Source organism: Octopus bimaculoides, chromosome 5 (genome assembly GCF_046866305.1).
Source record: "Octopus bimaculoides isolate indiv1 chromosome 5, ASM4686630v1, whole genome shotgun sequence".
NCBI lineage: Eukaryota > Metazoa > Mollusca > Cephalopoda > Octopoda > Octopodidae > Octopus > Octopus bimaculoides.
In genome coordinates, this window is record NC_142932.1 from 76,124,562 (window position 1) to 76,148,486 (window position 23,925).

A 23,925-nucleotide genomic window follows, 5' to 3' on the forward strand; every position below is an offset into this window, starting at 1 on the left:
GTTTGTTGGGAAGTAAGCTTCTTGCCATACAGCCATCCCTGTGCCTTTTAAAAAAAAAACAAAAAATTTAATATTCTTCTAATGTAAATTTTAAAAATATCTTTTGTCTTTGTAGGTTGCTGTCCTTCCTCCAACAAAAATTAAGCTGCTTCCTTCAAAAGTGGAAGCTGAAATCAACACCAAGTTACTTCTCCCTGTTGCAATGTTTGCTGATTTTGAAGGTTATTATTGATTATTGATTGATTCTAAGAAATTCTTGTATATTTTAAATTTTCTGTCAGAATATTTGCTAGGTTGCTATTTTAGACTGTATTCAGCATTGTAATCATCATTTCGTGTTTGTTTTCCATGCTGGGTTGGATGGTTTGGCAGGAGCCTCAAGCCAGGGGATTGTGCAAAGCTCCTGTGTCTGCTTCAACATTGTTCCTACAACTAAATGCTCTCTCTAATGCCAACTGCTTTACAGAGTGTACTGGGTGCTTTTTATGTGATACTGGCACTAGCAAGGTCACCTAGTAACTTGCACGACAAGACCTCTCAACTGAGGGTAGGGATAGTATTGGGGAAGGTGGCTTAACCTCAGGACACTGATAAAGATGTTAGTGATGGGTGCCAGAGTAAACTCTCAAGATTTTGTTAGTGACATTGCCTAAACGTATACCATTACACTGATATTGTTTCCTAAATTATAATAATTTTAATATCTAAATTATTTTTATCTATTTAATTCTTAGGTGCCGAGAAAGCCTTTGAAGATTGCCGACATCTAAAATTGTCTGTGAAATTCTCAGACAAAACTTCATTTGATTTAATCCCAGGTGAAATTTTTTTTTTTTCATTTTTGTATTCCCATATCTTCTGCAGTTTAAAACAGCATGTAAATGTTTCACAGTGGTTCTTCATGTTTTGATATGTTCCCTTATTTTCTTTGTCTTATAAGTGACTTCAATTTTTGTTCTGCACTGTCTGTTTTTCTTTGCTGTGCTGCTTCTTTACAAAATGCAAAACCTCACTCCTTATTCACAAATCATCATAATCGTCATCATCATCACCATCACGTCTCTATATTCCATTCTGACATTGGTTGGATGGTTAGACAGGATCTGATGGGTCCAAGGATTGCATTGCACTCTAGTGTCTCCTTTGGTATGATTTCTACATCTGGATGCCCTTCCTAATGCCAACCTCTTTACCAAGTGTACTGGGTGCTTATTTTTGTGCCACCATCACTGGTGCATTCGCCATGCAAGTTGCAAGACTAAAAACCTTGAGGGAGAAGGGTACTTTGTGCTAGGAGACGAGGATTACGGTGGGGAAGTAGAGAGACAAATATATGACATGTATAGGATGTATATATGCATGTATATTCAGTTGTATATTCATACACACAAACAAAGGTTTGCATATGACATCTTTTGTGTCTGCAGAAATCTATGCATTGAGTTATTTTCCATGGTTCTAGTAATTGACTGAAACTTGCTTATCAACAGAATCCTTATTGTTATATCACAATCTATAGCAGCAGTAACAACAGCAACCATATTTTCTGATTGTTCTCTTGTTTAGGAAAGCTAGTCTGTAATGGCTATTCTGATATCACAGACCTTTGCATCATCATCGTTTAGCATCCAATTTTCCCTGCTTGCATGGAAAAGTGGACATTTAATACGACCATTATTATTATTTAGTAGTCTTATTTTTATCACATGCTTTCACTGAGCTTCTAAGCACAGCCCTGTGTGCCCTGGGTATGTGCTGTTGTTTGTTTTGGTGCTGTTTTTACTGTATTGAAAGTGCTTTATGTAGGATGTGTGCAAGTGCCTATCAATGCTGTTTTCTGTATGTTATATATATATTTGTAAGTCCTGGTGTGTTGGTTATGTATTTGTCTTTATATATTTTTTCTATCATATCTGTTGCACCTATTATAGGGATTGTTTCTGTTTTTAGGCTCCACGTTCGGGTTATCTCTATTTCCTGATCTTTGTATTTTGAGATTTTCTCCATTTCATTTAGAGATACATTGTCATCTGTTGCGATTTATGTGTCAATTAGAAGGCATTTTTTCTTGATAATATCTGACAACTATAACCAATCTATTAGCTTTGATCTCTCTATCTGTATGTATTTCAGAGTATGGTTGCTTTGTCATTTTCTGATCCCTTTTCTGGGATATACCTCTACCATTTTTCTTGTTATCATTCCATAGTGTTGGCATGGCTTCCAGTGTATATAGGTCCCAACTCTATCATATCTGTAAATATATTCCTTCTTCGCCAGGACTGGGCAGCCAAAGGCGATAAGATTTATTGTTTCTTCCCCATCACCACATATTCTGCAGTTATTGTATTTTTCTTCATTATGTACTTCTGATAGGGAGGCTTTGATCTTGGGCTGCAATCAAAAATCCTTCAGTCTCTGCTTTGAGTCCTAAGTCCTAAGCTTCAACCATTGTTGGGATTTTACTATCTATTTCCTTTCTCTTTAGCTTATCCCAGTATTTGTCATGTAAGGGCTTTTCTTGCTATCGTTTATTAACATGGATTTTGTCATCCCAGTTTTAGCTTAGATTTCATTTGCTTTACAGCTTTTGTTTGGGGAATACTGTCAAAAGCCTTTCGGTAATTGATCCAGTCCATGTTTAGACCCTTCTTTTTCTTTTGGCAGTCTTCAGTTATGGCTTTGTTGATTGGTAACTGATCTTTACAGTCATATGAGCTTTTGCAGCTTTCATTCTGCTTTTCTGGAAACCGGTTGTTTTCTTCTAGATGTCTGCCTATTCTCTGCGATATTATTATTGTTAAGGCTTTGTAAGTTGTAGGGAGACATTACGGGTTTGTAGTTTCAGATTTGTTGTTTCAGTGGATTTAGGAATTATGATGATTTTTCCCTTCTCTGAGCCATTCAGATGTTGTCTCTAGCTATGTTAGCATTTCATTTAACTTCTCTACCAGCCCTTATGTATCTCTGTTAAATATTTTAACCAGAAATTGGGGATCATGCCCTGGCACCTACCAGTTGCTTAGTTTTTTGCAATGCCTCTTTTTCATTGTCTGGTTTTGTTGTTCTAATTGATTTTTTTATATTTCTGGGTTAGTTCCTTCACCACCCATACTTCTTTACAAAATTCTTCCACTTTTTTGCTGTTAGTGCTGGCCAGTTGGCAGAATTGCTAGCATGCTGGACAAAATGCTTAACCCATTACCTACCAGTGATCTCATATGAGATCACTTAAAAATTACAAATATTGTAATTATCTATCAATATTTACACATATCTAACCTTTCTGCTATATCTACTAGGTATATTTCTCTGATATTCAAATCAGGTTTGCTAATTTTTCACCCAATATCTTGCTTATTTCTATTTGAAATGTTATTTTGATCATTCCAGCGTGTTTCTAAGGCTGTTTTATGCTAGAAATCAAAGTTTCATAAAAAAAATTCCAGTTAATAGAATTATGGGAGGTAATGGGTTAAGCAACATTTCATTCATCTTTACATTTTGAGTTTAAATTCTGCCGAGATTGACTTTACCTTTCATCCTTCCAAGGTTGATAGAATAAAATACCAGTTGAATACTAGGATCGATGTAACCGATTAGCTCCTTCCCTACCTGACTCCAAAATTTCAGGTCTCGTGTCTATAGCTGAAAGGATTTTTATTATTGCTGACAGAATTATTGACTCCCCCGCCGCCACTACTACCACCATACATCTCTCAACCTTCTCACACACTGACCGTCTGTCTTCTCTCATACTCTTGTAACTTCTCCCTCACACATCTCTCTTTCATCCTTCTCAAGTCTACTGTATTATTATTACTATTCTGCTGTTCTTCATTCTTTCTATTCTATCAGCCCTTCTCTTCCATTCTATTCTAATTCATTTGGTACTTCTGTGTTTGTGAATTACTAATCTCACTACTTTTCAAACTGCAGCCTTCCATGTCTAGCTTCACCAATTTTGGTTATGGACAACACACTTCCTCTTTCCTTACCATATTTCTGTTGGCTTACACTGCTTTTGTTTCTATTAATTTTTAAAATAATGAAAAATTTAGTAAAATAAATTTGCATAGTTAAGCTTGTGTTTGGAACATAAATTAACATGAAATTTTGACATTGCTTTAAAACGTTTTTTTTTAATCATAGAAGCTAAAGCTGAGACCTTGTTCTCTCTTTGCTTTCATTAGTGGATTTTTGTTCTCTTTTCGCTCTGTTATCACACTATATACACTTCCCTCTTAGACTAACTTATACATTCTGACTTGTCATTCTTCACCTGCAGTGCTTTAAATTTCACTTTACCCCTCCCTCACTCCTGCCTACACTATACTAACAAGTTATTTATTCTGGTGGTTTCTATCATGATATAAAATCTAAAAATCTTACTAATTTGCCTTTTCTGATAAAGAGAGTATAGTGTGGATACTGGCTGGAAAACAGATTGGCTTCTTTGCTTGGTGAAATACCGACTGTAGATTTAACTTGTTCAGAATCTCTGTTATAGTGTTAGCACCAACAAGATTCTGTGTTTTAATGATTTTCTGGTGGCGTCGTTTCCCACTTTTGCTCTGGCAGTTCAAGCTTGGCTTCTGGCTTCATGGTTGGTTATTTACCTTAACCTCACAACAGTTTATTTTTTGTTTGTTTCACCATTCCAGTTTAGTTCTTTATAAAGCCAATCTGTTTTTATATATTTTCCATTTCATAGAAGATGTCTCTCTTTTTTCGTGATCTACTTGCAGTTTCTCCTCACTCAAGTTTAAACTGCGTAGCAACCAGCTGGCCATTTCATTTGTGTTACTCTATGGGCCACAGGTCTATTGGTTTGTACCTTCCCTTGTGTTGTCTTTCTCCCAACCTTCCTCTTACTGCTGCTGTTAAAACAGTCTGAATTCTGCCTGTAAATTCTAACACCTAACGCTTAAGCTATGTGATATTTGTTATATAATTCTTGTAACATGTTGTGTTTGCCATTTTTCAGACCATGCTGGTTCTGTGGACACCGAGAAAATTAGCTGCACCTCCATTCAGCTCCTGGCCAAGCAACCAGGCAGCTGTCGAATAACAGTTACTTACCAAGGTTCACATAAAATTCTACAAGCTTCTGTTACTGTGGCAGCATACAAACCTCTTGTGGTGAGTGTGTTCATCTTTCATTGTTTCAGTCATTGGGTACCACCTTGAAGGGTTTAGCAGTATTTATTCTGTCGAACTCTTTTGCTGAACTGCTAAGTTATAGAAGTGCATGGCTTAGTGGTTAGGTCGTTGGACTCACAATCATGTGATTGTGGTTTTGATTCCTGAACTTGGTGATGCGTTGTGTTCTTGAATAAAACACTTCATTTCATGTTGCTATATAGTTCACTTAGCTGTAGAAATGAGTTTAGCCTGGAGAAGGATGGGCTCTGCCAGGCGTTCTTACCCTAGATACGCTGCATGGCCGCAGCTCTCCAGTGAACCCCGAGGGGTTAAGGGACTTGTCAATTGTAATTTATGTGGGTGGGGGCATAAATCAACACCAGTCATCAAGGTTGGTCAATGCCTTGTAAGTGAATTAGGTAGATGGAAATTCTGTAGAGGCCCATTGTGCACACACAATGTTCGAATGTGTGTGTCTTTGTGTTTGTCCCCCAATGCAACTTGATGACTGGTGTTGATTTATGCCCCCACCCCATAAATTACAATTGACAAGTCCCTTAACCCCTCAGGGTTCACTGGAGTGCCAACCACTTTACAGAGTGTGTTGGGTGATTTTTATGTAGCACCACACGGGCACTTTTATGTGGCACTGCACAAGTGCTTTTATGTGGTGTTGCTGATGATAAGGATGTAGATTGTGCTTACAGTTATATTGAGAACAATGTGCTGAGTGGATACTTTCATCCATAGCTGGCTGATTTAAGGAAAGTACTGGCCCCAAGGAGCTATATTTCTTAGAGGCAACTCTTTTGTCTATTCCTCAGTACATTACATAGAAATATTATTTATCCAATCCTTTGTTAATATACAAAAAAAAAATCAAGTCTATACATAATACAACAAAAATTATAGCAATTTTAAAACAATGAAAGTAGGTGCTCATGTCTTTTGTTCTCTCAAAAATAATTATATTAATTTTGAAGATGTAACAGTAGAAATGGTTGTAAGAATCAAATATCAGGTTACAAGCCATACTGTATTTTTTGGCATTCAAGTTGAATTTTTCAGGTCAAGATTTAGAACCAACAAAGGCAGGTTGATTTATACACCAAAATGACTTTGGAAGACCAAAAATGCCATGTGGAATGCAGCAGGATTTGGAAGAATAACAATGATGTTTGAATATTTATACAACATTCTACATTGACTTATATGCTGGAAAATACAGTATATAATCACGTCCTTCTCTGTACTGAGTTCAAATGCTCTCTGAGTTGAGCTGTACTTTTCATCTCTGTGGGGCTGATAACAGGAAGAAATGGGAGAGACAGTGTTAGGAGTAGTAGAAGAGAGACAATAATGGTAACTATATGTTTACAAGTAAAAGAGAGAGAAAGAGAAGTGAATACTGGTATGACTAGAGAATGATAAGTGATTTGAGAGAGAGGGAATGGCAGCTAGTTTTACAGGAGGGTAATGGTAGTTGGTAAGAGAAAATAGAAGTGATGAATAGTCATAAGGCAAAATTGATTAATTAGTTCTTTAACTTAGATTCAAGGATACTATTCCATAAAAACGTAAATTTGTTGTAGACACTACTGTGTTTTCTACATAGCCAAATTTAAGTCTTAATTTAGTTTTGACCATTATGTATTGTGTTGTTGGTGAAGATGTATTGACATACAACAACTAACAAAAAGGAAAGATAAATTGGAAGTGGCTGTTTCATGTTGGCTTCTCCAACCCAAGCACTGACCTAACTAAACTCATTTTCAGAACTGCTGAACAATCCCAATTAAAACCAGCTCATCTATTGCTTCTTTCCTATGTAAGTATTATTAACTTTTTCTCTTTTTTTTTTTTTTTTTTTAAATTTTAGGCTGAAAGTCCTCTAAGCATTGTTACTCTTGGTTCTTCAAAAGACATCTTGTTTTCTGGTGGTCCCCAACCATGGCAGCTGGATCCAACGGAATATTTTGAAGACTGTAAGTTTTAATTTTTACCCGCTCATGACCAGAATATATATCTTGAAAGATTTTGTTATACCAAAGCCTACATGAAATGAAATTTGAGATGCGGTACTTACTTCATTTCAAACTCAGAGTTTTCTTAGTCTTTACAGCATTTTTAATATTTTTTTTTATCTTTTAGTCCAGAGGAAGGCAATATCCATGATTTCTTGTAGGGTTTTAGGGACTGGTGGGAGGGAAGGAGGGAGAGGAGTGTCCTCAAACTGGAAACCTGACTTGAGTGCTTGGAGCAAAGTGGATTCTGATAAAGGTAACCAAGGTGTTGGGTGGTGGTGTTTAACCAGGCAGTGGATTGAATGTACCATCCTTGTAGGCCATGGTGGAATTTGAACTCAGAACTTAAAGCACTGGTGGGATTTGAACTTTGAATTGATATTCAAAAGGATATTATTATTTTGATAGTGATTTGATTGTTTACTCTTTTTTTCTTTTTCTGATATTTAACAAATAATGTTTTTTTTTCTTTTTGTTTTCCAGTGATACCAAGTGCTAACTTTGTTAGTTTTTCCCACTTATCTGGAATTGAGTTTAGTCTTCACCGTAAGTGTTAAAACTGTTTGATTTACTAACAGAAATTAAAGTATTGTCACAAGATTGATTTATAGCATTTGTTTTTGATTTTATGAGTGTTATGTGTTCTATAGTTTCTGTGTTTGTAGATTATGATTTGGTATTGTTTTATGCAAGTGAGCCAATAAAGGCATCAAAGGCAATTGTAAGGAAATATCTGGGATTTAAAGTAATATATTTAATGCTAAAGTATTTGAAAAGTTAGCTCAGCTAGGGCAAGAGAGAGACAAAGGAGTTCAACAGGAAGTGTTTGAGAGATTAACTGAAATGTCTGGTCACCTAGGTAGGGTGAGAGTTGCTGTGCAGAGTGGGGCATAGTAAGAGTGCATCCAGACGGCGAGCTGGCAGAATCGTTAGCACGCCGGGCGAAATTCTTAGCGGCATTTCGTCTGCCGTTACGTTCTGAGTTCAGATTCCGCCGAGGTCGACTTTGCCTTTCATCCTTTCGGGGTCGATAAATTAAGTACCAGTTACATACTGGGGTAAATCTAATCGACTTAATCTGTTTGTCTGTCCTGTTTGTCCCCTCTATGTTTAGCCCCTTGTGGGCAATAAAAAAAAAAAAAAAAAAAAAAAGAGTGCATCCAGACTTTTGCAAGCAAATTTGAAAAGGCCTGAGCAATTGTGGCAGATGAAAAACACTGAAGAAGGAAAGAGTCATTGTTATAACCCCCATCTGACCCAAAGCCTACATATTTGTCCTTAGTGTGCCAGTGCCTGTCATTCAAGGATCAGTTCACATAACCACTTAAGGGCTTGGATCTCTTCCTTATGATTATTGGATCTGAAAAACTACCTTGTCATCATTTCTAGACAGTGAAGATCCAGAATAAATGATTCAGTGAATGGGTGGCTTAAATTTCTGAGTGTGTGAAAAGAATGTATAATTGATATAACTACGCATGATATTATATTACTTACTGTTGCTCCAAACTGAATAATGTTTCAAATATTTAGAGATGGCAGAATCAGTAGAATACCAGACTAAATACTTTGATGTATTTATTTGTCTTTTTTTACATACTCATTTCATTTCCTGTCAAGTATGACTTTGCCTTCTGAGATTTGTGGCCATGTATCTTTGTTAGAAATCATTAGTTAAAAGCAGTGATTGGCAGAATTGGTAGAGTGCTGGACAAAGTACTTTGTGGTATTTAGTTACATTCTGAGTTCTAATTGTAACTGTTGATTTTTGCTTTTTATCCTTCCAAGAGTTAATAAAATATATACCAGTCAGTTACTGGGATCCATTTAATCAACTGTTCCCTGTATGACATTTTAGTTACTAGTAGCAGTATTATTACATTCATCCATATTTTCGTTTCATTGTTGGGTAAAGTTACACAATATATCATTGCTGCCTTATCTTTGTTGGTTGTTGGTCTAATTGTGTATGCTGGTTAATTGCTAGTTTAACCAGAGTGGTGTCATGGTCAGGTGATTACCTTTGGCCATTGGGACTTACGCAAAATTTGAACTCAGAACACAAAAAGTTGGAACTGACACTGCAAGGCATCTTGTCCAGTGCTCTAACAGTTCCACCAATATTTATCACTATGGACTAGTGCTTATTTATCAACCTCAGCTTGGCATAAACCTCTGGCTTGTTAGCTCTTGTCAAACTGTGCAGCCTATGGAAAGCAGACAATAAATGATAACAAAAGACAATGTTGGCCTTGGAAGGATTTGAACCTGGAGAACAGAGAACTGGAATGATGACTGCAAAGCATTTTCTAATGTTATTTATTATCTATAAGTTGTAGTTATTTAATGCGGACGTTAAACGATGATGATGATGATTACTTTCTGGACAATGAAACTTATTCCTATATTTTTATGCATGAATATATTGCCTATATCCTGTTCCTGCCCCTCTATCATATTTTAACCTCTTATCGCCTGACATAAAGCCACCTCCCTCGTTACTACTCCCTGCTTAATTGAGGAGGTTTTGTCTTGCAAGTCACATAAAATGTACCTTGTACATTCAGTAAAGTGGTAGGCATTAGGAAGGGTATCCAACTGTTGAAAGCAGCTAAAATGGACATTGGAGTTTGGTGCAGTCCTCTGGCTCAGTTGAACTGTCCAACCCATGCCAGCATGGAAAACCCAGTAAATGATGATGATGAATATATTGATTGTGGTGAAATATTCTGGTAGAATTGTTAGCATGCTGGGCAAAATGCTTAGCATTTTGTCTGTCTTTATGTTCTGAGTTGAAATGCCACTGAGTTTGACTGCCTTTCATCCTTTCAGGATCGATCAAACAAGTACCAGTTATGTACAGGGGCTATATTATTGACTAACCCCTACCACACAAATTTCAGGCCTTGTGCCTTTAGTAGAAAGCATTATTACTACATTAATATATTGATTGTGGTGATCTATCAAAACACAAATGTATTGACATGCACATGATTAATGTGTGTGAAAATGTAACAATATATTGGTGATTTGATATATACTGTATATATATATATATATATATATATATATATATATATATATATATATATATATATATGTATATGATGTATTGATGCATGATTATGTATTGATACATGAATATATTGATATGCGATGGTTCAGTACGTGAATATATTAAGGCACTGAGCTGGTAGAATCATTAGCACACCGGACAAAATACTTAGCTGCATTTCATCTGTCTTTGTGTTCTGAGTTCAGATTCTGCTGAGATCGACTTTTTCTTTTATCCTTTTGGGGCATATTAAGTACCAGTTTAGCACTGAGGTCAATGTAACTGACTTAGCCCCCCCCCCCTGGACTTGTTTGTTTTGTACCAAAATTTGATACCAATATATGAATGTATTGATACGTGTTTATGTCTTGATACATGAATGTATTATTGTATGATGATATTGATATACAAATGAATGATGTTTGCTATTTAATTGTTATATGATTATTTATTTCCACTGTTGAAATATTTCTTCCTTTTTTCTGTATCTTCCTTAAAGGAGGTCTTCATGCTTTTCAAGTTGTGTGTGTAGGACTCGGGGAGCAGGTAAGTTTCCACTTCTTGTCCTTTCTACCATTCTTTCTTTCCTCCAGTTATCAATGTCTCTTAATATACTGGGTGTGTATGATATATAAAAAAACCCCATAAAAATAAATGTTTTCTGCATAACTTTCAAACAATATTTGAAAAATATATGGAACAGCAAATATTTCAAAGGAAAAACAAGCTCATATAATGTATGTATATATACCAAGTGGGTACTGGAAAGTTCCTGGCTTTAAGGGCATCAAGAGAGGTCTGGTTAAAGGCTCAACCTTCCAAGTTCTTTTGCAGGGCTTAGAAAAACTGAAGGACCACTGCAATAAGTGTGTGAATCTGAGAGGAAAATATGTTGAATGAAATCATAATTAACTGATCCTCTTGTATTTTCTTTTATCCAAAGCCAGGTACTTTTCAGTACCCCCTTGTGTATGTATACACACACTCGTACACAGGCAAGGTGGGCCAAAAGTCATGTACAAGTATGTGTGTATTCATCATTATTTTATTTATTTTATTCAGTTTTAGAAAAATTGAAGTTTGTCTGACAATTTCAGAGGGTATTGAACTCATTTTGTGACTTTTGGCCCACCCCATATATATATATTCCCCAAAAAAGGAAGAACAAACGCTAAAAAAAAACAACAACACGAGGATGTGGTACATGTAAAATATTAGCAGATGCTCAGGGAACGAATGAAAGGTGGTTTTGTTTCGAGCGAAGCTCTTCTTCAGAAACAGGAGACAGAGGAAAGCCCAATGGAAAAGGAAGATGGAGGGAAAAAAATCACCAACGATTCACATGTGGTTACATTTTGAAATGACCAGAAAGGAATGGGTGTGTGTGTGTGTGTGTATATATATATATATATATATATATATATATATATATATATATTTATATATTTATATATATATATATACATACACACACACACACACACATACATACATACACACTCATACTCATTCACTAACTCTCATCATGATTGGTTAATAATTGTTTTACTTCTATCTATTCAGACTTTAAAACTGAAAGTTGGCAACAAACCCACTCACACTAATCTCTTGCCTGTTGTTGTGGAAACCTTTGTCAAGTAAGTAACACCTTTTGCTTCTTCCATTTTTTTTTTAATATTTCTTTTTTACTTGACCCTTTTCAAGCAAAGGCATGTGTGGCCCAATGGCTAGAGTGTTGGCTTTATGGATCATGTTGTGGTGGGTTCAGTTCTCATTGAGTGGCACATTGAATCCTTGAACAAGGCACTTCATTTTACATTACTTCAGACTGCTCAACTGAAAATGAGTACCAGTGACATCATTGTCATTTAGCATGTTTTCCATGCTGGTATGGGTTGGGCAGTTTGACAGGAGCTGGTGAGCCAGAAGACTGCACCAAACTCCAGTGTTTTCAATGGCATGGTTTCTTTGGCTATATACCCTCCCTAATGTATACCCTCCTAAGGTTTGTTGGTATTCTGAAAGTATCTCACAGAGTGACAACCATGCCCTGCATAATTATGGGCTGCCCTGTGGCAAGGTATAGGATCTGTTCAGTCACTCTATTAGGGATGTGGGAAGTGATGGGACTGCAGCATGATGGATTGTGAAGAGGTAGCAGAACTCAACTCAGCCATCTGTTCTTCTTACATTAATGTTGAGCAGAGGGATCCTGGATCAACTGACAGGATCTCCGAGCTCTATCAAGAAAGTAACTGCCATGCATCCATAAGGGCGGCATCCATGGTTATGTAATCAGCTAAAGAAAGATGGTAACTCAAGCTCCTAATTGAAATTCATAAAAATGGAATTGGATGGTGACAGAGTCATAGGAATTTGTGAAAGCAACAAAAAAGTCAACTACTTTACAAAGTGTACTGGGTGCTATTTTATGTGGCATCAGTGCTAATGAGGTCTGAACTCACAAAACAAGACTCTCAGCCAAAGGGTGGTGAATAGTTTTGAGGGAGGTATCATTATGCTAGGTGATGAGGAAGTTAAAGTATGATAGAAGGGCAGGAACACTTGTCTTACAGTAGATGAGATCCATGGTTACCCCAGTTGGAAAAGAGAGAAATTGTTGGTGAAGATGTGTCAGAGTGTATCTTCAAGTTACAGAAAGATGAAAATAAGAGAATTGGTACGAGTTGGTATGTAAGACTGCAAGAATGTGAAAGGAGAATGACAGATAGATATTGTGCTGACAGTCGGGGAGTGAATACTATATCTTGTTTATAATGTTTTCGATTGTAAGGTTTAACAAATATTACTTCTTAATTAAAAAGCTATGATGATAATCTCGTCACTCATAACTTAATTATAAGTATTTATCACTATGCATAACTCTTAATTCAGGCTGCGTAAATGTTATGATGAATTATGCATACCAAGACGCTGAACGTGCGTTCAATACATGCATGTATGTTGAAGATACGGATTCGTATTCTTTTGACCATTACATTAAAAATATACAGTTTCATAAATACAGAAATAAATTTAACAAGTTGAAAGAATGTGAAATAAAAGGAAATAAATTTCTGCATTAGTTTATTAGGTACATTTAGCATTTATAGAACAGTTAGAAAGTAAAGTCATTTTGTCGTAGAGAATTATGACTTAAAATTTACACTAACTAATCTTTCATTCTAACTACTAGAGTTCACAACAATTCAATATTGTTCGATTTGAGTATTGAACATGGCATAAATATTAGCTGATACTCAAAAGGGTGAGTGTCGTAGATTTGATTGACAACCCAACGATCACTTGAGAGTGAGTGTTGTGGATTTGAGTGACAGTCCAATGATCACTGGAGAGTTTCTCTAAAATCAAGGTCTTTATAACTGCTCATACACAAATTCTAGAACCGTACTTTGTGAAAGACTTCTTCACGAAAGTTCAGAATTCATATATGGGCAGTAATTTTTAACCAATGGGAAATCAATAATTTCTCCTGTTCGGGCAAATGAACCTACGTTCTCTCTCCCCCTCTTATGAGTTTGCTACAATATAAATGGAACTACAAAGAAATGCAGTTAGTGGTACAGGTGGAAGTCTGGGCAGTTGTGAATATCAACTGGAGGAGAAGGTGCAGGTTGTGAGTAGGGTTGGGGGTTAATGAACTTTTCTATGTTTTTATGTTGAAACCTGTTTCAGTTGGATTTCTAGTTATTTCAGACATCATGACAAAAAAATCTTTCAGATTTCTACAAGAAGTGGAAGCTGGAATTACAGCTCCAATATGTTTCAGTAATTATTTGTGTACATTTTAGTAAATATTAATAATGTTCAAAACCACCGTAATTTCATATTTCAGATTTATCTGTGCTGAACCTGTTAGTCTTCATCTACAACCACAAGTCTCAACTATTTCTAGACAGTCAGATCTGCCACCATGTCCTGTTTTCTTGGATTCTAATCAAGTTGTAAGTTATTTCCTTTTACAATATTACATATCATCTGTAAAAAAGCACTGATCTCTAACTTTAGAGGGAACATGTGGAAGAGGTAGACCCTGCAAGACATGGGATAAGGTGGTGAAGCAAGCTCTTTGAATGTTTGGTCTCATGGAGGTGATAAGTGACTGAGACCTTTGGCGATATGCAGTGATTGAGAAGACTCGTCAAGCTAAGTGAAATCATAGATGTGGCTGATGCCAGTGTCACGTAACAGGCACCTGTGCCAGTGGCATGTAAAAAACACCATGAGTGGTTGGCATTAGGAAGGGCATCCAGCCATAGAAACCATGCCAAATCAGATTGGAACTGGTGCAGCTCTCCAGTTTACCAGTTTCAGTCAAACCATCTAATCCATGGCAGCATGGAAAGCAGATGCTACATGATGATGATTATGGGCATAGGTTTACTTCCCAACCACATGGTTTCATGTTCAGTTTCACTGCCCATCACCTTGTGCAAGTGTCTTTTGCTATAGCCCTGGGCTGACCAAAGCCTTGTAAATGGATTTAGTAGATGGAAACTGAAAGACGCCCATCATATGAAAGTGTGTGTATGTGTTGTTACTGTCTTCTTACTTTGGCATCATGTCATAGTTACATATGTGTTTTACCGTCATGCAAGTAGTGTCCTTTGTTTCCAATCTTCTATAGAAACATATCTGGCCATGAGGAAATATTACCTTACTTGGAAATCGGTGACAGGAAGGGCATCTGGCTGTAGAAAATTTGCCTCAACAAAATTCTGTCTTGACCTTGGAAGCACAAAGAAGTGGGCATTAAAACAACAGTGATGATGATAAGGATGATTAACTACAGCCACCAGTCTTTCTGGGAAGTGATGTCACAATACAGAGTGGCAACAAAGATTAAGATAAATCCCAGTTTCCAAGTGTTGCACATTGTAAACAGGAAATGGATTTCTACTGACTATATATATATATGTATATATATATATATATATATATATATATATATATAATCACCCTCATTCATTTTCTATGCTGCTTTTGATAAAGAAATCTGCTGTGAAATATATCAGCAATCATCTTAATTTTCTTATTTTGTCATTTAATCTCATTACTTATTTCTACATTGTCCTTGATCTTCCCCTTTCATGGGTTGACTCCAGTAATAGCAGCTGACGCTTAAGCAATTATAAATATTTCAGTTTCCATAATATCAAGTGCTTAGTAAATACCTCATTGTAAGATCATCATCATCGTTTAACGTCCACTTTCCATGCTGGCATGAGTTGGACGGTTTGACTGGGGACTGGTGAGCCAGATGGCTGCATCAGGCTCCAATCTGATCTGGCAGAGTTTCTACAGCTGGATGCCCTTTCTAACGCCTGCCTATGGCAGTGGGTTTGAGTTCAATTTAACCTAATGAAATACCTCCTCCCACAACTCTTTATTGTCTCTGTTTACAAGTTGGTTGAAATAGGCTTTAGTCAGTTTGGGCAGCTATGAATATATGAAACCATAGTTACAATTACCAGAATGTAACACTGTGTTTCAATGAGTTTAGAAATGACATAGCGTGTGTTATAGAAAAGAAATTTGTAAGTTCAAAATTGTTTTTGCGAAGTGATGTGTATATGAATCATTTAATGGTTGTGATTACAGATACTGGTAGTTATTAATGCTACTAATGTTAGCATTATTAAACTTTTAATAAATTTAAATTTGAAATCATCATTATTATCATGTACATAATTTACTAAATGTTCAGTTTTACTGTCCATTATAGTATCATTTTTTTATCTATAATTCTTTGGTTCAGTTTTATGTAGAAATGAAAATGATGATGATGAGAATGTATTTGAGAGTGTGCATATAAGTGTGAGCTGTGTATTGGTGCATGCATATGCACATTTATGTGCCACACATGTATTTGTATGTGTGTGCTTGTGCGCACTCGCATTTGTATGCTTACCTGTGTAGGCCTGCTTGTACTTGTGAGATTATATGTTTATTTATATATGTGGATGTTTATTTCATTATAGATTCCAGTTCACTGCAAGCAAGACTTGACAGTCCTGTTGACTGTCACTGATAATCAAGGACATAAATTTGACAACTTTTCATCCCTCAAGTTTGACTGGAAGTTGTCCGACACATCATTGGCCTCCCTCAACTTAGCTGAGCCAATGAGAATAGAGACAGACATTTCTGATAGAACTTCTAAGGTTTCAGCTGTTGGTAAGTTCACATTTCTTTCACCTCTTTCTGCTTCGTCTTAAATAGGGAGGGTGTTCTCTTCTAGCCTTAGCTAGTTATTGTTTAGTCCCTTGGTCTCTTGATTAACCCTTTTGTTACAATATTTCTGTTGAACTCCATGACTTTAGTTTCAATTTATTTTTGAATATAATGAAAAGTTTAGTAAAAAAAAACTGATTATTTAATCTAGTATTTGAAACAAATATGCAGACAGTCATTTTTCTGCTCTAGGACCATTTATACACTAACTGCTGGAGAAATTTTGCTTTATATCTTATGAAGTATTTAAGGAGTGGAGCATGTTGTAGTCTTCTGTTCCCAACTTGAGCCAGTAGGGCTAGACTGAGGAGATGGTAAAAGGCCTGACATTATGACAATTTTCTCATTCTATGGCAGAAGGCCCTTCATCTGGGATGCCACATGCTGTGAAACCTTCTTCAGCAGCAACTTGCTGTGGTCAGCTACCAACCCAGGGTTGATGAACAACTGAGAATAGCAAACTGTCAAAGTATCAGTCACTCTCTGACAGGTTTATAGTCGAGCCAGTATCGGTGGTTGATATAGACCTTTGGTGTTCTTGGCCCCCAGACCATTTTCCTTCTCACTGCTATCAGGACAGAGTTGGCTGTCTACAGGTGTGAGCACTGTGGGTCCGAGTGGTTGTACCTGTGCATCTCCCTCGCTATCCTTCGGGACAGCCTTTTCCCATTTTGTCTGCTGGGGCCATGATGCAGTCTGACATGCAGGAAATTGTACATTCCACTCCTTAAATACTTTGAAACAAATTAATATGAAATTTTGCTAGAATTTAATTTAGATCACTTTATAACAGGAAGTTTGTATCATGAGTAGTCTCAGGTGGTATAAAAAAAGGTTATATGGATTTCTGGTCAGTCATTAACTGACCACACAAAGTTGCCACTGGAGCATGTGGCATCCCAATTATTCTTGCTATGATTATTAAGCTGTTCATTGCATCTATTGAATCAGTACTATTATATGGCAGTGAAACATGGATACTGACAAGGGAATTATCAAACAGGCTAAATGGATGCAACACAAAATGCTACAAATGGCCCTAAATGGCAGCAACATATGACAAATGAATGCCTTTATGGAGGTCTGCCGAAAGTTAGTGGGATGGTCAGCAGCAAGTATTGTAATTTCAGTCACTTATACACCACTGGAACCAGATTAAGCTCTGACCTTATGAATCCTAGGGTTTGACTTCTTGGCTATTGCTGGAGCTAATTTATATTTGAGTAGACTGGCTCATGAAACAAAGTGTTTTGCTCATGAATACAATATTAAATGATGATGATGATGATAAATAATTTCAAATAAAAGTGAAGTCATCATCATCATTTAAGGTACACTTTTCCACACTTGCATGGGTCAGATGGAATTTTGTTGCTGCAGATATTTCTATGGCTAGACACCCTGCCTGTCACCAGCTCTCACCTGTTTCTGAACAAGGTAATATTTCCCCGTAGCCACAAGACTGGAAACAAACAACTTTGCTTGTGTGATGGTGACCTTCATATACAATATCATGTAATGTCAGAGTAAGGAGATACAAACATTAGCATTGTGCTTCTTTAAGCTCACAAAGCCTTGGTTGGCCAGAGGTTATAGCAGAAGACTTTAGCATCAGGTGCAGTGCATTAGGGCTGAACCCAAGTCTTCATGGTTGGGAAGCAAACGTCTTAACCACACAGCCATGCCTGCAACTACTGCCACACCTGTTTATTCTGTAAAAATAACTAACATTGAAGATTTCAGAAATTTGTATGGAATTGTTAGAAACCAGCTGTGCTTATATTTGTAGTGTTTTTTTACTCATTACCTGCCATCAAGCCTGGTATGTGCACCCATCCTGCACATACTAGGCGCTTGTTTTATCTTTTACTTTCTCTTCCCCTCCCTCTCTCTCTATACCATGTAAAGTGTAACTGGAAAAATCAGCCAACCAGCATTTATATCAAGCTCTTATATGAAGCACATATGCTCATGTACATCTCACTCAAATCTCATATTGTCCCATACTTGTAAATATTGTGATAATGATGATGGTGATGGTGTGTCTGTGAGTGATTGGAAATGTTATTTTTATTTTCTTATTCTTCAGGTTACCAAGTTGTGGGAATGTTTGGTAAGCCTGGTGCAGTGATTTTAACTGTTTCCTGTCAACACTATATCTCTAGGTACCTGTCTCATTACCGAATTCCACTTCATGTAAGTAATTCAAACTAGAACTATTTCAAAAGTTTTTGTTATGTTAAAAGACACATTCTTAACAGACTGGAACTACTAACAAAAAAGCTCTCCCATTGGGAAGAGTTATACGTTCAGTTGATTATGGAGTTTGAAGCTTGTTTTTAATATTTATTGATTTTTTTTGTTTTGTGTTGACTGGTAGGAACAAAGGGGGATATTAATTGTGAGCAATGTAAGTTTCAGAATTTTGTTGTGAAGGATAAAAGGATTGGTGCAGAATATTTGGTCTTTATCTAAAATGGCAATCTGTGTGAATTGAGTCTGTTTTGATCAGAAATTGAAACCTTGTCAAAGATTTTACTCTACAAGGAAAACAACAATAATATAGAAACTAGCAAAAGATATATATATATATATATATATATATAATTATTCAATATTAACAGTTTTGTATTAGAAAACCAGGAATTTATCCAAGGCTGTAAACGAAGTGCTCAAACTAGTTGAGACATAGGTACAAAGTTTATTGCAGAATAAAACCGTTAGGTCATCGACTCGAAAAGCCGTATCCCACCAATGACCACATATAAGAAGTACAACATAGACCACAAAACCAAATTAGTAAAGGGAGGTCAAAATTTTTATACATAAGAATAAAAATCGATTAAAAATACAATAGAATAATATAAATAAATAAATAAACAGCAATTAAAAATTGATTAAAAATATTAGAGACTGGTACAAATACAGTAGACTAAAAATATATATATATATATATAGAAAAAATATAGAGAAAAAGAATAATAGATAGGGAGACGTAGCAACAGTTCGTTCGCTGAGGCCAATAAAAAAAGAAAAAGAAAAAAGAATTCAAGACAAGTAGTACGAAAGTTCAACTACCTCCCTCATGACAGCAAATTTAGTAGGTAAAATCCAATTTCATAAACAGGAATACCGAAGCGCACGGGACAAAACAGCAACAGAACATCCTAAGTGTGGCAAAGTAAAATCCAAGTTTCACCATTCCGCAGGTAACATCAGTAAAGTCAAACCATAAACATCATTTACAGTGGATTACGAGTATAGGTGGAACACAAACACAGAACACCTATGGCCATTTCGGGGGTATATCACCGTATTTAATGCACAAAGCCAGGTATTGGGCGCACAAGTTCCTTTTCTAATGAGAAATATTATAATTCCACAACACTCGCCTCTTACCTACATGACCTCAAGAGGAGGAATAAGAAGTACTATCTTGAATGGTCAATCTTATCTAGAACCCCCCCAATTTAGGGCTAATATTAGCAAGTGCTTATTATGCATTAGGGAATCCCTTTCCATTCTTAGGTCTTTTGGGCCGAAAACCTTGAATAAGTTTATCGAGGTAATCCCTTTTTGCAATCATAAATTTTCCTCCACCTTCCTAAAACTATATAAAAATAGGAATAAGAACAAAAATAATAGTGTTAGTAGTGGTAATAATGGTAGTAATGGTGATAGTAATGGTAATGATAGAAGTAAATAAATAGACAAAAATAATTGATATTAAAATAATAATAAAAATATGGATACAATGGTAGTATTTATTTTTTTATCATGGTTTACGTTGGATTTGAAACCTAATAGTTTTAGTTACCAAACCTGCCTGACTATTCTAAAGGGTATACTAAAAATTAGATTTTTTTTTTTTTCTTTTTGGTCTAGTTCATATTATTATTTATTTAAGCTTGCTCTCATAATTATAATGCTTTTGACTGGTGACTTCGTTGATGTCTGTGTGTCTTTTTTTATCCTGAAGAAGGGGTTATCACCAATTTGTGCTCTATTGTGCATTAAATACGGTGATATACCCCCGAAATGGCCATAGGTGTTCTGTGTTTGTGTTCCACCTATACTCGTAATCCACTGTAAATGATGTTTATGGTTTGACTTTACTGATGTTACCTGCGGAATGGTGAAATATGGATTTTACTTTGCCACACTTTGGATGTTCTGTTGTTGTTTTGTCCCGTGCGCTTCGGTATTCCTGTTTATGAAATTGGATTTTAGCTACTAAATTTGCTGTCATGAGGGAGGTAGTTGAACTTTCGTACTACTTGTCTTGAATTTAAAAAAAAAAATTTTTTTATTGGCTATTGGCCTCAGCGAAATAACTGTTGCTAAGTCTCCCTATGTATTTTTTCTCTATATTTTTTTCTATATATATATATATATATATATATATTTATTCTACTGTATTTGTACCAGTCTCTAATATTTTTAATCACTGTTTATTTATTTATATTATTCTATTGTATTTTTAATCGATTTTTATTCTTATATATAAAAATTTTGACCTCCCTTTACTAATTTGGTTTTTGTGGTCTATGTTGTACTTCTTATATGTGGTCATTGGTGGGCTACGGCTTTTCGAGTGGATGACTTAACGGTTTTATTCTGCAATTAACTTTATATATATATATATATATATATATATATATATATATATAAATATATATATCTCACCGAGGCGATGACTACGGACCGAGACCTTTGGAAATGTGCTGTGCGTGAGAAGACCCGGCAAGCCAAGTAAGATCGTTGCCAGTGCCCCTGGACTGGTTCTTGTGCGGGTGGCACATGAGATGCACCATTTTGAGCGTGGCCGTTGCCAGTACCGCCTGACTGGCTCCTGTAGGATTTTCGAGCGAGATCGTTGCCAGCGCCCCTGGACTGGCTTGTGTGGGTGGCACATAAAAGACACCATTTCGAGCGTGGCCGTTTTCGTGCGGGTGACACGTAAAAGCACCCACTACACTCTCTGAGTGGTTGGCGTTAGGAAGGGCATCCAGCTGTAGAAACTCTGCCAAATCAGACTGGAGCCTGGTGTTGCCATCCGGTTTCACCAGTCCTCAGTCAAATCGTCCAACCCATGCTAGCATGGAAAGCGGACGTTAAACGATGATGATGATGATGATGAATATGTAGTAGCATTAGTGTTGGAATTAGTTTTGTGTCACTGTCTACCTCCCAACACATGCTCGGCGCTTTATCATCATCAGCTTTAGTTCCAAAGCAGCAGTGTGTGGGAGAGAGAGCTTGTCCATGTTCTTTGTGTGATGTTTCCTGAATGGTTCTTCAGTCTTCCCATGTAACTTTTTACCATTACACACACACACACACACACACACACACACACACACACACACACACACATATGTATGAATGTGAGAATAAGATTAGGTTGGGCAAAGTTTAGAGAGCTCCTATCCCTGCTGGCAACAGAGGGCCTCCCTCTCAAGTGAAAGGCAGATTGATGCCTGTTTGTGAACAGTTATACTGCATGGCAGTGAAACATGGGCTATGGCAGCCGAGGACATGCGTAGGCTTGAGAGAAATGAAGCCAGTATACTTTGCAAGATGTGCATGCTTGACAGAGTGTAAGCATCTTGAGAGAAAAGTTAGGCATAAGAGGAATTAAATGTGGTGTGCAAGAGAGACGACTGTGCTGGTATGGTCAGGTGATGCGTATGGACGAGGACAGCTGTGTAAAGAAGTGCCAATCTCTAAATGTGGAGGGAACCTGTGGTAAAGGTAGACCCAGGAAGGTACGGAACAAGGTGGTGAAGCATGAGCTTTGAACTTTGAACCTCACAGAGAGAATGACTAGTGACCAAGACCTTTGGTGATATGCTCTGCTTAAGAAGACCCGTCAAGCCAAGTGCACCTATGCTGGTGGCACATAAAAAATCAACCTTTGAACATTGGACCTGAGGGAGGCAAAGTGGCTGAGTTCCTTTTGAGTGTTGGGCCTCATGGAGGCAATGACCAAGACCTTTGGCACTGTTGTGCTTGAGAAGACCCATCAAGCCAAGCATAGTTGCAGTTGTGGTAAATACTGGTGTCATGCAAATGGCACCCATGTCAGTGGCACGTAAAGCACCTATTACACTCTTGGAGTGGTTAGTGTTAAGAAGGGCATCCATCTGTAGAAAATTATGCCAAATCAGACGGGAGCCTGGCACAGCCTTTCAGCAGACCAGCCTGTGAAACCGTCCAGCCCATGCTAGCATGGACAATGGACGTTAAATGATGATATATATATATATATATATAGTCTAGCCCATAAATGGCTTCACCATCACAGATTTATTCGTTGTTTTTATTTTACCATTTTTCATGCTAGCATGTGTTAGATGAATACATATTATTGAGGTATTGCATAACAGCTGTGTGTGTGTGTGTACCCACTGACACATTCTTCATCTCCTTTGACTGAATCAAACACCTGCTAGTTGACTCATACACACATGCTCTCTCTCTTTCTCTCTCTCTCTCTCTCTCTCTCTCTCTCTCCCTCTCTCTCTCTCTCTCTCTCTCTCTCTCTCTCTCTCTCTCTCTCTCTCTCTCTCTCTCTCTCACACACACACACACACACACACACACACACACACACACACACACACACCATCTTCTAACTCTCCTATCCCAAAAAACCACTTTCTCTATCTCTTTCTATTTCAGGTCTGTGCTGTTGGTAATTTCTTTTCCTTTGGGCTTTTCTCTTTCTCCCCTCTGATGAAGAGCTATGCTTGAAACATTAAAGTCTCTCATTTCATTGAGCATCAAGCTAATACAATTCTTGTGCATGTCCTCTTGTCTGTTAATTTTATTCATTTATTTGAATTGACTAATATATATATGTATATATATTTTGAGAGAGGGAGTGAGCTATCATCCTTCCCCAGTTTACTGCATCATCTTTACTATTCTGCTGTTGTTCATCCCTTTGCATCATTGGCCATCCTACCATCCTTATACACCATTCAGTACATCCACCCCTAACCATACCCATTCTCTCCAGTTGTCACCTCTTCTTTTCTCTACCTCTCCATCTTAGCATCATTTGGTCCACCAAAACATCATTACTATTTTTATCTCTTCTCAGCTCCACCCTGATCACCTTTACCCTTCTAAACTGTGTGTAGTTACGTAGCCCCTTCTACAACAAGAAACCTGTTCTGCTCTGGCTTCTCTTCCATATGTTAAACCCTGATTGCCACGCATAAAGCTATTTCTCTCAGCGTTCATAATCTTGCAAGCAGCACGTTGGCCTTACTAGTGCTGGTTCCACGTAAAATAATATTCCATACATACTGTAAAGTTGTTGGTGTTAGGATGGCACCCAGCTATAGAAATCATGCCAAAATAGACAATAGAAGATGGTGCAACCCTTTTGGACTCTGTCAAACTGTACAACCTATACCAGCAAGAAGCATAGATATT

At 36.9% G+C, this 23,925-nt stretch overlaps 1 protein-coding gene across 4 annotated transcripts in view; it reads left to right on the forward strand.

Annotated features, from left to right (window-relative positions):
• The window catches only part of LOC106869274 (nuclear pore membrane glycoprotein 210), a 115,338-nt gene that overhangs the window by 39,303 nt on the left and 52,110 nt on the right, over positions 1-23,925 (forward strand). For 2 of the 4 annotated variants that reach the window (XM_052968388.2, XM_052968386.2), the window contains exons 13-23: positions 116-221; positions 735-818; positions 4,749-4,829; positions 4,988-5,142; positions 7,025-7,130; positions 7,653-7,715; positions 10,724-10,770; positions 11,788-11,861; positions 14,081-14,189; positions 16,227-16,422; positions 18,569-18,675. In XM_052968388.2, coding sequence (XP_052824348.1) covers positions 116-221; positions 735-818; positions 4,749-4,829; positions 4,988-5,142; positions 7,025-7,130; positions 7,653-7,715; positions 10,724-10,770; positions 11,788-11,861; positions 14,081-14,189; positions 16,227-16,422; positions 18,569-18,675 — 1,128 coding nt within the window. The remainder of the gene's footprint in view (positions 1-115; positions 222-734; positions 819-4,748; positions 4,830-4,987; positions 5,143-7,024; positions 7,131-7,652; positions 7,716-10,723; positions 10,771-11,787; positions 11,862-14,080; positions 14,190-16,226; positions 16,423-18,568; positions 18,676-23,925) is intronic. The other 2 variants (XM_052968387.2, XM_089352464.1) reach the window with 1 other exon arrangement.